Below are 14,550 nucleotides of genomic sequence, written 5' to 3'. Positions count from 1 at the left end.
TAGAAAATGTACTGGCATTATTTAATTTTCAGTTTCAAAAATAGTTTTCACTCCATGCACTCTGTTTTTTTTGCTGACCAATTTTTATTGTGTTTGAAGGCTTTTACCATGGAGATTTTGAGGCACAAAGATATTATAGACGAACTTGTTAAATCTGGGGATAAGATTATGAATACGTGCACTGAAGAAGAGAAGCAGACCATGAAGGTAAAGTTCCTTAAATTGCAGCTACAACAGTGGAGATGCAGACAATGTATTAATAGAAGGGTTCCTATAGTGTCTTTTTTTAAATACTAATGAAAAAGCACTAATTACAGCTTCTTCTAGTCTGAGGAGTGTAATACTAGAAGAAATGCTGTTGTGTATCACTCTTCATCCTTCAGGATGTTCAATGAGCAAACACTGCGTACTTGCTTCATTGCCTGACGCTAATTTGGAGCCCCATTTATCATCTTCATCCCTGGTAAATACTATGTTAGCCAATGGAAGATGGAGTGAATAGGTATTAGTCACCTGAGGTGGTGTGTGTGGAATCTGGCTGTTGATCTTCCCCAGTTCTCTTGGCTCAGTGATGCTCTGGGCGTGTGTATCGCTGTGCCAGATTCAGTGGTGCTGCACCTCGGCGTGAATCTTGACTGTCATTTCTGCTGATTTCAGTGTGGGCCTCGCTTGCTAAGATTCTTCCACCCTGTTGACTGACACAGCCCGTGAAAGGCATTCTTATGCCTTTGTTTATTACACACACACAGGGCGTGATGTTGGGGCTATATATGTGTTTATATACAGAGAGATTTTTCATGTTGGCATTTAAGAATGAGTTAGTTGTGGGGTTGGGTTTTTTGCTAAAATATCGTGAGGCTGGATATGTTGAGTAAACGTAGTCCTTCCAGTGACCGCCCTCCTTGAACAACAATGTTTCACTAATTGAGCTTTGCTGTACGATCTCTGAATAAATTTGATTTACTCTTAAGTGAATTTAAAATAGATGAGAGATTCTGTCTTTGAAACTGTAGTCATAAGGGAGAGCAGTTTTATGTGAGTCTCTATGAAATATTTGTATTTGTCAAAAATACTGTATAGCTGTGTGTTAGGCTGTGTTTTGTCCTTTGGATAGCATCTCTATACTTAATTTACATGCAAGACATAACAAATGAAAGGATATTTTGTTCTGCCAAGAAAGATTCTTTACTTCACGTTCTATGGCTTGCTTATATGTCTAGATTTTCCAAGGTTAGCATTTATGTGCATTGCAGCATATAATATTTCATAAAAATGATAACATGGGCAGTCTTCCACAGAAAAAATGTATAGCTAGTTGATACTTTCTTTTATTATCACATGCCCAATTACAGTAGATTTGTAATGTTTAAACCTTGTAGTTCTGTCATATTATTAATGGTAACACATCCTCATTAGTGTATGCTAAGCTGGAAAATAATGTTTTGTTGTTTCTGTTGCACGTTTGTAAGCTACAAGCACAAGAGTATACACTATTATCTTGCCAGATCAAAAAAAAAAAAAGTATGATTCATGATACTTTGATTCAGAAATGCTGTGGAAAGTTTAGTTTCTGCCAAGAGTCACTGGAGATGAGTGTCTTCAGTAAGGAAGTGGGGCTAAGATCTGCACAGAAGTCATTTGCACCTTGACTGGAAGCCCTATGAACAAAGTGTTATTTGTAAATATCAGTATCATTAAATGTTCTAATTCCTTTGAAAGTAGTCTGCCAAATTCCTATCTCCCACATTATTGATTCTATTCACCTTAAACACAGATACTGTAGAGACATTATCGTTATTTTGTTCACTGGGGTTTGGTGCTATAATTATCAAAGATTGTTTAGAAATTAAGGTAATAGACGTGGCAAAAACATCCATTGTTATTTTTTGTTAATATTGTGTTACAGAAAAAAATGGAAAGCCTTTTACAGAAATATGATGCAGTCTGTCAAATGAACTCCGAGAGAAACCTCCAGCTGGAACGGGCTCAGTCCCTGGTTAACCAGTTCTGGGAGACTTATGAAGAGCTTTGGCCATGGTTGACTGAAACAGAAATGATCATCTCTCAGCTTCCTGCTCCAGCCCTTGAATATGAAACTTTAAAGCAACAACAAGAAGAGCACAGGGTAAGCATTTTGCCAGTTTTGAAAAGCAGAGTGTCAGAAGCCCAGTAATATTCTGCTTAGAACTGTGGGTTACTCTGCTAAATGCTTAAAACCCAGACAGTTATACTTCTGTTGAAAAAATAATTATTTAAAATAATAATACAAAATAAATACATTTTCAGTCATACCTCTGCTGTTTCCCAAAAAGGGCTAAAGGGGAAGAAATTGCTGTTGTAGTGAGAGAAATGAGCACACAAAAATTAATAGTTAAGTATATTTAAAAGTACACATTTATGTCAGTATTAGAACAAGGCAAACCCATAAACAGAAAGAACAGACATGGGATGTTGTAGCAAGAAACAAAAGAAGATAAAACATGACTATCTGGAGAGCTAGAGTGCCTGCTGTCAGTGTGCTGAAAGTGAAATGCTGCCTTTTTGTACAGTCTGTATACAAACATGCACACATGTTGATCTTATGTACATGTAAAAAATGTGGCTTTTGTTTTGTTGGTGGCATTGCAACTAAACTTAGCTGAGCCAGAAAGGTGGACGGTTAAGAGGGCCAAGAATTGATTGCTTGAGTTCCAGCCAATCCTGTAATCATTTATCCTGTCAAGTATGTTTGTCATGTAAAAATTAAAAGAAATAATTGTTTACTATACCATCACAAAATAGAGGCAACAATGTTGTAGGCCGGTCACCATGTGGCCTTTCTGACATGGAGGAATAATCAGCTGGAGTAAAAATGGGTACATTTCATATATGGCTATTAGTGTCACTTGGAATCAGATATATCCCAGCAAGGTGAAAACCCAGCATATTTTGACACGTGCAAAGCCCATATGGCTACTGGAGATACCTGTCTCTCCCTACTGAGCACAGAGTAACTCATTTTTTTTTAAATTTTAGCTGCCTCAATTAAGTGACTCAAGTTAGATAGGATGAACTCTGGCTTCAAAGTCTTGTTTACTCTAGAGTAGTTAATGAAGATGTGCTGCTTTTATGAACTGGTAAACACTGGCTTCACTCATTTGTCTTTCTTTTATGTCCACAATGAACAAACATGCTCTACTAAGACTAGCTCTATGACATGGGCTTTACGAACTATCTTGATTAGTCACTGTGAACCAAATCATGCTTGCTTTACTTACAGGATCGTTCCCCATCTACTTTAATCGCCCTACTTGCATGAGAGACCCTTCAGATGAGCTATTTTTGAGTTTTCCCTAGGCTATGGTGTTAGCTGAGATTTGTTTGTTAAGTAGAAGATTAATGCCAGGCAGTTTTCACACATAATCTGATCCAAAATACTTGTTTAGTGGAATTCTTTACCCAATAGTAGGTCATGGAGAAGACGAAATAATTTCTTGCTCTATTAAAAAAAAAAAAAAAAAAAAGTAAGAAGGTTCTGAATATGAATTGAAAACAGTTCTATATATTCCCTTACATTTCTGTTCTGATGTATTTACTGATGACTATCTTCGTTCCAAGTCATGGAATTCATTGAGTTGATTCTGTGTGAATAACATGCAGTCAGTTTGGTTTGAACTGAACTGTAGGCAGAGTACTAGCATCAGGTTTGGACCCAGAAATGTGCGCTCTTGTGGGCTTGTGTCAGATCATCTATTTGAGCACAAAACCAAAATGCACAAAGTTATTTTCTAAGAACTTTCAAACTGTTCTTACTTTCACCTTTTCCTCTTCTGTGCTAATCAACATTCCTTTTCTTGTTGCAAGATATACAGATAGAGTTACATTCTCAGAATGTAGCTAGAGTGAGGGGTTTTTTGTATTTTCGTTGGTGTTTTGTCATCAGGGGACAGTGGAGAGTCATGGCAACCGTCTTTTCAGTCTTCTCAACCTCTTGTCTTCTGGGGAGGAACAAGTAAGCATGCCAGAATCAGGATTTCTTTTTAAGGGAAGGACCTTAATTGAGGAGAAGAGGATTTATTTACACTGAGACTGATATAGGCCCTTTCCTGCGTCTTCGTAATTTAAACAAACTCTGCACTGGGAGGAACGGACTATGTGCCTCTCATGTTCCAGAGCAGGGGCTATAGGGTAGAAACACATGGAGTTCACAGCAGCAAGAGAGACAGTGCCTCACAAGGCAGCTGGATTTTTCTGAAAAGGGAGGGATGAACTGGGAAAATAAATAAAACTGAAGGGAAGGATCAGGCTACTCCCACAAAAAAAACCTTTTCCTTTCTGTCAGATCTATGAGTGCAAGTAAACAAAACCAAAATCCCTAGGCAAATTGGAAGACACCTTGTGACTTTTCACTTCCACCAGCCTCTGCACAGTCTTCTGCACGGTTGTGAATTACTTTGGGGGTGGATGATGAGAGGGAGTAGGCAGCTGAGATGAAATTTAATTTACTCTTTAATTACTTGTTAAACTTTGTGTCAGTTAAGTAGTAGTGTTGTTGTGAAGTCAGAAGGGTCTTGTGGCCAAAGGGGAGACTGCTAAACTAGGTTGTTAGGTCGCTACTGATCGATTGTCTTGTCCATTTGTCCTTTTCACTGATTTCTTTGACCCTTCCTTGTGCTAGTTTCCTCTTCTGAAGTCAAGGATAATTTGACTTAATATTCTTGCAATGCCAGTACCTCTTTCTGTGACGTTCTTCAATGGAAGGCTTTGTGGCAAGTGACAAATATCGACACGAAAAGTATATGCATGGTAGTGTTAGACACACGTCTGGAATATTGTTGCCATTTCTGTCATTATAGGTACTAAATATGATAAGGAGTATCTGTTGCCAGAATCATATGCATAGTTAGCATCTTATATTTTGCCTGTAATCATATGTCCTACAAGAGTATCACACAGACTTTCCCAGTGTATCTCCAAGTGTAATGTTTCGTGCCTGGGTGACTGTCAGAATGGGAACAATCACGGGCAGAGGAGTCATTGGCTTTGTTTGATATTATTTGTGCTTTACATTAGGATGAAGGGTATTTGTTTGGAATTTCTTGCCAGCTGGATGTGTTAGAAGTGTGGACAGCTGTAATGTGGTGGTGCAAGCATAAAAAACTGATAAGTTGTTTCATTTGTTATAGCAACTGCGTGAGCTGATCGCTGAGCACAAGCCTCATATAGATAAGATGAACAAAACTGGGCCTCAGTTGCTGGAGCTGAGCCCAGGAGAAGGTTTTTCTATCCAAGAGAAATATGTGGCAGCTGACACGCTTTACAGTAAAATTAAGGAAGATGTCAAAAAGCGAGCACTGGCACTGGATGAAGCCATTTCTCAGTGTACCCAGGTATGAATTTAAGTTTAAAGTATAATTGGATTCATTCAAATGGAAAGATACACAGACATCATCATCTTACATGTATATATCAAGACTAAACTGCTGGTTTATCTGGATTTTTCAACTTAATGGACTGTGAATGTTCATATCACTGCTATATGGCATTGATTTTTCTAGTACTTGAGAGGTTATAATTTTATATATTGGTCAGTATCATGACTCTGCTGCAGATGAAAAATGTTATTGCTGCTTAAGTTTAAAGTAAAAAAAGGAACATTTGGTCTAAAAATGTGGGATTTTATTTCCACTTTATTCCGTTTTCTCTTGCTGGTCTGTTACTAGCTGATGCTTTGCTTGTACATGGATGTCAGTGCTGATCAGTTAAGTTCAGTATAGTTATATCTAGAACTTGGTAACGGACTGTAACTAAAGCTGCCAGTGGAACTAGAAAGTAGTTTGGCAATAGTAATAGCATGTGTTCCTTGTTGCAGAACTACAAGAACTTAATGTAACTAATGTTTGAACTGTTAACGGAGAACAAAGTTAGACCTCACAAAATGTCATCGAAACATAAAATTCAGATCAAGTTCATAAAAGCTGTGTATCTTGGGTTCATCAGCCTATGCAATGAACCTTGATAGAATATTGTTAGGTATCACATTCCAGAGACTTTTAAATATTGGGTTAGTTGTCCTTAAACCCAAACTGAAATTATTTTACTCAACCCCAAATTCAGAAAAGACCTTAATAAAACTGTGTACAAAAACCTGAATAAAAATACTTCCTTACTCACACCTCTGAAAGATGCCTGATTATTTAGATTCAGTGTTTTTCTTTATCGTGAATGTTCAGTCCTCCCCCTATTTGGACCTGCTCATTTGAAAATCAAGATACTTAATATTCGAGTCCCCGCTTTATGTGTGATAGACATTGAGATGTTGTACTGGCTAAGTACTGAAAGCAAGAATAGAAATGCATTCTTTGGTAACAGCTAGAATATAATCATATGTTGAGAAAATACTTATTTATACAGTACTTCAAGGTACATTTTATATACTTCAATGTATATGTAGATGGCAAAGTGAAACATTGTAACACCCAGAATGTAATTTTATATAATCTCCTTTTTTATTAAGATATATAAACATATATTATCAGGGCTCTGTATTATGATGGCTATGTCAATGTTTGTCTAGACAGTCCTGGAAGAATAATGATTTAACTCTTCAGCTTTTAAATTATATTAAATTGCATTATGTATCAAAGGCAGGATGTAACCTATGGAGCCAGAATGAGAGGTTGTAATGACTTGTGTTTTCTTCCTTTTAAGTTCTCAAACACCTTGTCTCCTTCATTGAAGTATGAGTACAAGGAGGCCCACCGAATGCACTGACAGCTTAAAAATGCGATATATATGTCCTAAAATTAGACTTGAATGTTGCCAATTTAATTTCAGTTTTTATCACTTATGGAAGTTTTTGCTTCCACAATCAGTTCTGCCGAAGTCTTGAATGTGGGAAGGCTACTTATCTTTCATAGCACATTTTGCTGGCTTGTGTGATATTCACACCTCTAACAAAAACACTGAGTCTGTAACATTAGTCAGAGAGCCTGATTTGAAGTGGGTTGTATGGTGGGAAAAAGTAATTACATTTGTATTGCCTTTATTCCTTTGAATAGAAAGGATGTAGCCATTTGTTCACATACGGTAATCTTGTTTTGCCGTGCTCTTCCTAGCACCTTTCACAAGTGTAGTCAGGAGTGCTTTTTGTAGATCCTGGAGGATTATTAAATGCACCCACAATTAATTAATTTCTCCAATTCGAAAGGGATGTAGTGATGAGATATTTTGAGGCATCTCTGTGGATCCAAAAGCATACACTAAAGGCTAACTTTGGACCTGGACCAGAGGGTGAACGATGTTAAAACAGCTGTAACTGAGTTTCTGGGCACCTACCTGGGCTCAGTCAAATGTGGGTGAACGTAATACGTGCTGTTGAGTGCTTTTAGTTGCAGACAGTAACAGGCCTTTACTGCACTAAGCATCACCTGGGCACTAACAAGTGTCCTTTTGAATGACCTTACACATCAAATCTTAATTGGTGGTTGTATGCCAGTATGTTCCTCCTGATATGAAAATGGATATATTTAATATTAAGGTAAACATCTTTCTAAAATGATGAAATCAGAAAGCTGTGGCTCTCTAAAATAGGGTACAGACTACTGTGTGAATTACACAGGACCAAATGCAAATGCTGTCGTTATGTGTAGTATCTTCAGATGGAGTGTCTCAGGACCAAGCCCAGAGTTCACAGTAAGATTTTTAAATTTGAGAGGAAGTACCATTTCACAAGGTCATTTTTGTAATTTAGATATTAAAGATGGATATAACCATGAGGGGGGTATTGCAAGTTGCACAAATGTATGTTGGATAGAGATGTTAAATATGTTAATTTTAAAGTACCTTTTTCCAAGAGAATTTCAGATGCCATTTTTCTGGTTGATTGGTTGGTTTGTTTTTCTAATTTCTCTGCCACTTCTTTCTGTCCTTTACTACCCTCCCAGTTTCATGACAAGATAGATCCAACTCTTGAGAGTCTGAAACGCATAGTTGAACGTCTGAGGCAGCCACCTTCGATCTCAGCAGAGGTTGAGAAGATTAAAGAGCAGATCAGTGAAAATAAGAATGTGTCGGTGGATCTGGAAAAGCTTCAGCCAGTATATGAGACACTTAAACAGAGAGGGGAGGAAATGATTGCTCGCTCAGAGGGAGCTGATAAGGATATATCTGCTAAAGGTAATAGATTGAGGAAAGTTTCATCTAATGAAAATGCAGCAAACTGCAGCATATAAACATGTTCATTTCTGATGAGCACTGATCTGGGGACTGTGTTCTCCTGGAGAAGTGGCTAAAGATTTATAAAAGCAAAGCATTCGTTTAAAATAATTCATCATGGATGTGACCTTTGTTTTATTTTTAAAGGCTGTGTTGGTTGTTTCCACTTAACATTATAGGTTAAAGAAACAATTTTAGAGTCTAAATTTTAAAATGTACACATATGGTTCTGCTGTAGAACTGTGGAGAGATTTATGGCCAAGAATTGTTTGCCAAGGTAGTAATCTAGTTCCTTTGTTCTTTAGCTGTTCAGGATAAACTAGACCAAATGGTCCTCATTTGGGGAGACATCCAGACTTTAACTGAGGAAAGGGAGGCCAAATTGCTGGATGTAATGGAACTGGCTGAAAAGTTTTGGTGTGATCATATGGCTCTTGTAGCTACTATTAAAGATACTCAGGACTTCATTCGAGAACTGGAGGGACCTGGAGTTGACCCGTCTGTAGTGAAGCAACAGCAAGAAGCTACTGAGGTCAGTAGAAAGTATTTTGTTGACTTGAAGTATTTTATTAACAGTAGGCAGAGAAAAGACAGAATTACTATGAAATACCACAGGACAATATTTTTCTAGAGACCAAGAGGGATAATTGTATAGAAATTTACTATAATGGTATCTCAAGAGTCTATGGTAAATAACATGTATCAGTGCTTAATTGCAGTGAGCATGCAACATGTGCCTGTCATTATATTTACATATCTGTTTATAAACATGTATATAATAAGCGTGTCACTGAGACTTTTAAAAGTTACACATACTTTAGATTCCCGGAGTAACACGTAACATCTAAATGAAAGATGTACAGATGTATTATGCTCTAAGCCTGTAATTATTTATGCTGATAGTTAAAGATTTGAAAGTTGAATGGTAACCTCTGAAAAAGAAGAGTCTGATTAAAGAAATGTAATTTTAAACTTCCTGTTTATTTTTTCTGTCTCATGCAAAATGACATCATAAGCCATTAATATAATTTAGACTGATGTCAGTTGATTTCACTCTGACGCTGCAAAGGGATGCTTATGTTTTAAGCATCTAATTCTAAGTGTAAGTGACTTTAAAGAAAACAAAGGTGGAATCCTGCCATGTTCTGTCTTGAAAGCAAGCTGTACGTATATTATTAAATATAGCATTAGCAGTGTTGAATTTTTTTCTCTTCGTAGGCTGTTAAAGAAGAAATTGATGGACTACAAGAAGAACTAGAAACAGTTGTAAGCCTCGGCTCTGAGCTTAGAGCTGCTTGTGGAGAGCCTGACAAACCTATTGTCAACAAGAGTATAGATGAGGTATGGGAAATGCAGATGCTGAAATCTGTTGTGTTAGCTGCTAGTTCGTCTGAAATTGGTATATCCTCCCCACCCCCAACAAATTTTGAAAATAAAAATGTGGCAAAACTGAAACACCCCTGAAGCCTTTGTGGTAAAGGAAGGTTTACCTTTCAGGTAAATGAACCTTGACTCAGGTTAGATTAGAATGTACAGACAATTTTATTTTATTGATTATGCATGAAAATTTTTGTAAAAGACAGATTTTTTGTAAAAATACTCATGTATTAATAAGGTAGATGGCTACTTTTTGGAAATTAATGCTAGAATAAATTTCAGATATCCGGTTTATGCCAAGTGAGAAAACTGAGACAGTCCTGTTTGGATCACTACAAAGTACTCTTAAGTTTTCTGATGTTCAGCAGTGTATGTTTCTTTTAAACTACCTTTATTATAATGATGTAACTCCAAATGATTTAGTAATAATATCTCCTTTATTAACTACAATCCCTATGTTAATAGAAATATTCAATAATCAGTGTTGAAGTTTACAGCTTTCATACTGCAGAACCTCTAATGTATTCTAAAGGAAACTAACTGTGCTGTGATAGGGAGAACAAGAGTGTTCGTATGGAATGAATATGAACTATTTATGCTTAGTTTATTGGTGTTATTGATCAGTGAATAATTAGTGAATGCACATTATACAGCAGTAAAATTCTTCTGTCTGTTGGAGTAAATTGCACTTAACTTGCAGCTGAATTCTGCCTGGGATGCCTTAAACAAAACTTGGAAAGAACGGGTGGACAAGCTTGTTGAAGCCATGCAGGCAGCTGTGCAGTATCAAGATGGGCTGCAGGTAAGATGGTGTGATACACCTACCCCAAACTTCAGTCAATAGGATTTAATGTGGTTGTGGTTAAAAACGTCCTGTGATTGGGTGGGGGACAAATGATGTATCACCCTGATTATAGTGACTGTTTTCTTCAGTAGGCAGATACTTTCTCTCGAGGTTAATTCAGTTTGTGGTTTTGGGGGTGTGTGTTTGTTTGTTCGTTTGGGATTTTTTTGCATTAGAGAATAAATCTGTTGGGTTCTTCATGTAGTTCATATATTGCACTATGTTTAGATTCAAAATTAATGTCCCCTTGTTTATTGATGAGATCAGAGGTTTTTTGATACCACACAAATTCATGGTAATCCTGCTTACTTTTTCTTGTGATATTTAGTACTTCATATGATAGATGGGTTGAAGTTATGACATATTTATGTGACCTGAAAGGAACAGAACACAGATCCATATACTCACTTGCTGCTATTTTCTTTGAATGAAGGACAGTCAAATAACTTGTTTTATTCCATCTTTTTTATAAGTGAAACATTTAAGTTTTAATATTTTAAGCAAAAAAATATTATCAGCATAATGATGCTGGACCACTATACTAAATCTTAGTATAATTTATCTAATTACTATAGAATATGGGTTTTTTTAATCTGTAGGTAAATTTTCCAACAATTTTTTAAGGTATCTTTTCTCTCTGTGTGCTGTACTTTTTTTTTTGCCATATTCTTTGCACGTTTTGGCTGTGTGGCATGCCTCATATTTTTGTCAGTGAATGGCTAGAAGATTGAAACATTTGAAAAGATTCCAAAGGTGGTCAGATTTTGCACATTTTTTTTCTCAGTGGAATTATTCTCTCTCTTGGTTTATTAAATCTTTAAAATTAGTGTTTCACATGACACTGGGGGCAGTTGCTTGTGTGTTTGGTGCGGATAAAGGGACAGAACACTCAATAATAATGCAACATGCCTGTTTTCAGTGCACCCTCACTATGTATTTTTCTCCACGTTCTCTTATGTTTGTACTGCACAGCTGTTGACTTGTAGGACCACATTAGGAACATTGCCGTTGGTTTAAGTACTTTGTATTTCCTACGGCTGTTCGTTGTACATCCTACAAGCTTGGTACTTTGTGTAAGAAATCTATTTACATGCTTTCTTATGCTCATTTCAATGGACAATGTGCAAGTGTCATGGGCAGGTTGTTGGCAGCAGCTGTCTCCCCCTGATGAGTGTATTGGGGGTGGTTCTACTTCTCCCAGGCAGCTCTGGAGCAGGGAGCAGCTCCCAGAAGCCGTCCTAAGCCCTTCTCTGTAATGAACCACGGATAGTGGGCAGGAGGAAAAGTGCCCAGCAGAGGTGTGTTTTCCCCTCTGCAGTTACCAACATTAATATGGCTGTTCTTAATCTCTAAGCAGAAATTCTTGAGGTTGTTCTGCATTATATTGGGAGCAAAAGAAGTACCCACAAAGCCTCCAAACTGGAGAGATTTCATTTATGTTTTAAAGTTATAGCTGCATTACCCTACGGAGATTCGGTCAAGCTCAGTTATGGCCCTTCACTACCTAATATACACTGAACGGGTGGTGTTCCATGTTCCCTACACAGATAACATTGTCCTTCAAAAGAAGTTTGTTTGCAGTCATAATTTAAAGTGTGTCACCATTCAGCTACCTCCTTCCATTTTCACACCGCAGGACTGCAGCACAGTTTGTCTTGTATTTATTTTTCAGGGCATTCATAACAATTACTGAGTTTTCTCAAGAATTAGAGTGCTACTCAGCTTGAATAGTACTGGCAGAATATTGCTGCTAATAGAATTTCAGTCTTCCAGCATGTACATTCTTGTAACTATTACATGAAATACTTTAGTTAATATTTGATCCCTCGTATTGTAAAGAAACCCAGGTTTTGCTGAAGAAAGGTATTTCCTTTCAGAAAGCACAGCAATATTGTTCTCTGGAGTAAAAAAAAAAAAAAAAAGGTTTTTTACTTAATACAATTTTCAAACATGACGCTGTTTCTCCGCTAATGTTTGAATTTCATACTGTGATTTTCAGGCAATATTTGACTGGGTAGACATTGCTGGCAGCAAGTTAGCATCTATGTCCCCAGTTGGAACAGATCTGGAGACAGTGAAGCAGCAAACCGAGGAACTTAAGGTATGAACTAGCAATTTATTTCATTTGTATTTTAACCTGTCTGCATTTTTCTGTGTTGTTCAGTAGTTCTGAAGAGTCAAAAGCAATTTTCATTTTCAGTTTCTGGTAAAAAAAGAATCTGTATGAAAATTTCAAATAACATTTCATTGCAAACTTTTCATTGTAAAATGTGTTTCATTTTAAAATCTATTCCAAACTTTGGTGAGACTACGTTTTATTTTGTGACTATGTTCTGATAGCCCACAAATACTTCTAATAGCATTCTTTCTCTTTCGAAGGCTATAAGGTTATTATGTACAGGGTTCTTTCACTGTGACCTTTACGTTTTCTGGTTTCTGCCATGAACGGTTTCCTTGAGGCCCCAAGAAAATGCCTCCAGAGGTTCACTTCTGCCATTACAGGCTTTATGTAAATGCTCTCGCAGATCATAACATTCCCAATACATCATTAAGCTGAAAATCAAAATTTCAGGCTAATTTAGAAGCTCGTCTGTATGGATTTATGGCTGATCGCGCTTCTGACATTGGTAGGCTGTTATGCTCTATATAAAAAACAGGGATGCGTAATGAACAGGGAATGTCCTTGGTTTCGTTGCTCACTTGTACATTCTTTTTTGGCTGTGGGCAGGTTGTTCATCTATTTTATAACTTCAAATGAACCATAATCTCACATAGTTCAGAAGAACACGCATATGCACGTTGTATTCAGACTGCTGCCCAAGTTGCGTGTATAAGAGGGCGTTCTACTAAAGAAAATTTGCTTTTCAGCTCTTTTGAAGAATAATTCTATTTGAACCACAAGAGCTAGAAGTTACTCCAGATATGTTCTACCTTTTTTACAGACCAGGGAGATCATTACAGAATATTTTCCTATTGGCCATCTTTATCACCCAGTGGTCACAGTTAGCAATATCTGCTAGAATAGTAAGATTTGTTGCATATTTTCAGTTAGCTGGGACTATCTGGTTATTAGTGTCTTACAAGCATTTTGACCATGGAAAACAAACCCTCAAATTTATGAGAGTTGACATTGATGGATTAGTATTGTAAATATTGCTGTACTATGCCATATTCAATAAGGTTGTTGCTTGTGATATGTTTAGTTGTATTTTTTTTTTCTATTCACCATAGCAATTTAAGACAGAAGCTTATCAGCAGCAGATAGAAATGGAAAGATTGAACCATCAGGCAGAATTATTGCTGAAGAAGGTAACAGAAGAGAGTGACAAGCACACTGTTCAAGACCCTCTCTCAGAGCTCAAACTAATGTGGGACAGCCTAGAAGAAAAAATTATAAATAGACAGGTAAATAAACTCGAAGATGGGGGCTTTATTCATGACTTTGAGAAAAACTTTTCGTTATGTGTAATGTTTGTATTAATTTACACAGTTATTCCTTTTATTTTGGAAATTACAGAACCATATGTGATAGAATTTGAATTTTACAATTTACTGAGTTGTTTTTGTGGTTTTTAAACCCTTAGCAGTATTTTTTTGTCACTTCCTCAGTCAGCAGTGCCATGTTGAATCATTATTATTTCACTTTGGTTATTTGATGACATCTTAAGTAACAGTTCAAAACATATTAAGATGTGCAAAACTAATAATAAGTGCTGGTTGTTTTTTTGGTTTGGTTTAGTTTCTTAAATCCCTTAATATTAAACTGTTTCAGTGCTCTTTCCTTAAATTATCAAAGTGAAAGATTTAAAGATGCAGTGATTTGAAGTGTATTTTTTTTCTAAATTTAATCATTTCATGGCAAAGATCATGCGCAAATGGCATTTACATTGAAATTATGTTTTAAGTGATGAAAAACTACTGATTCTCTGATTCTGCTCTGGTTACATGGGATATTCAAAGGTCAGGAATTTAGGCCTGGAATGTAAGGCTTTACAAGGGAATTGCTCGCTCAGCTCTAACTATAAAGTAGCTGTTTGTGTTGGATAACTGTTTCTCCCTGGTTTTTGTGCTATCATATGCATGTACTCCACTCTGGATTGTGGTGACTAATGGTAATATAAGCCAATTCAATA

The 14,550-nt window shown here is 36.7% G+C and overlaps 1 protein-coding gene across 23 annotated transcripts in view; it reads left to right on the top strand.

Annotated features, from left to right (window-relative positions):
- DST (dystonin) overlaps window positions 1-14,550 on the top strand; it is a 307,703-nt gene that overhangs the window by 252,592 nt on the left and 40,561 nt on the right. For all 23 annotated transcript variants that reach the window (XM_065632833.1, XM_065632844.1, XM_065632843.1 and 20 more), the window contains 9 exons: window positions 100-207; window positions 1,907-2,125; window positions 5,166-5,369; window positions 7,926-8,157; window positions 8,502-8,728; window positions 9,415-9,537; window positions 10,274-10,375; window positions 12,417-12,518; window positions 13,649-13,822. In XM_065632833.1, the coding sequence (XP_065488905.1) occupies window positions 100-207; window positions 1,907-2,125; window positions 5,166-5,369; window positions 7,926-8,157; window positions 8,502-8,728; window positions 9,415-9,537; window positions 10,274-10,375; window positions 12,417-12,518; window positions 13,649-13,822 (1,491 nt within the window). The remainder of the gene's footprint in view (window positions 1-99; window positions 208-1,906; window positions 2,126-5,165; window positions 5,370-7,925; window positions 8,158-8,501; window positions 8,729-9,414; window positions 9,538-10,273; window positions 10,376-12,416; window positions 12,519-13,648; window positions 13,823-14,550) is intronic.

Source organism: Caloenas nicobarica, chromosome 3, assembly GCF_036013445.1.
Source record: "Caloenas nicobarica isolate bCalNic1 chromosome 3, bCalNic1.hap1, whole genome shotgun sequence".
In the NCBI taxonomy this organism is placed as follows: Eukaryota; Metazoa; Chordata; class Aves; order Columbiformes; family Columbidae; genus Caloenas; species Caloenas nicobarica.
This window is presented reverse-complemented; position numbering and strand designations above follow the sequence as displayed.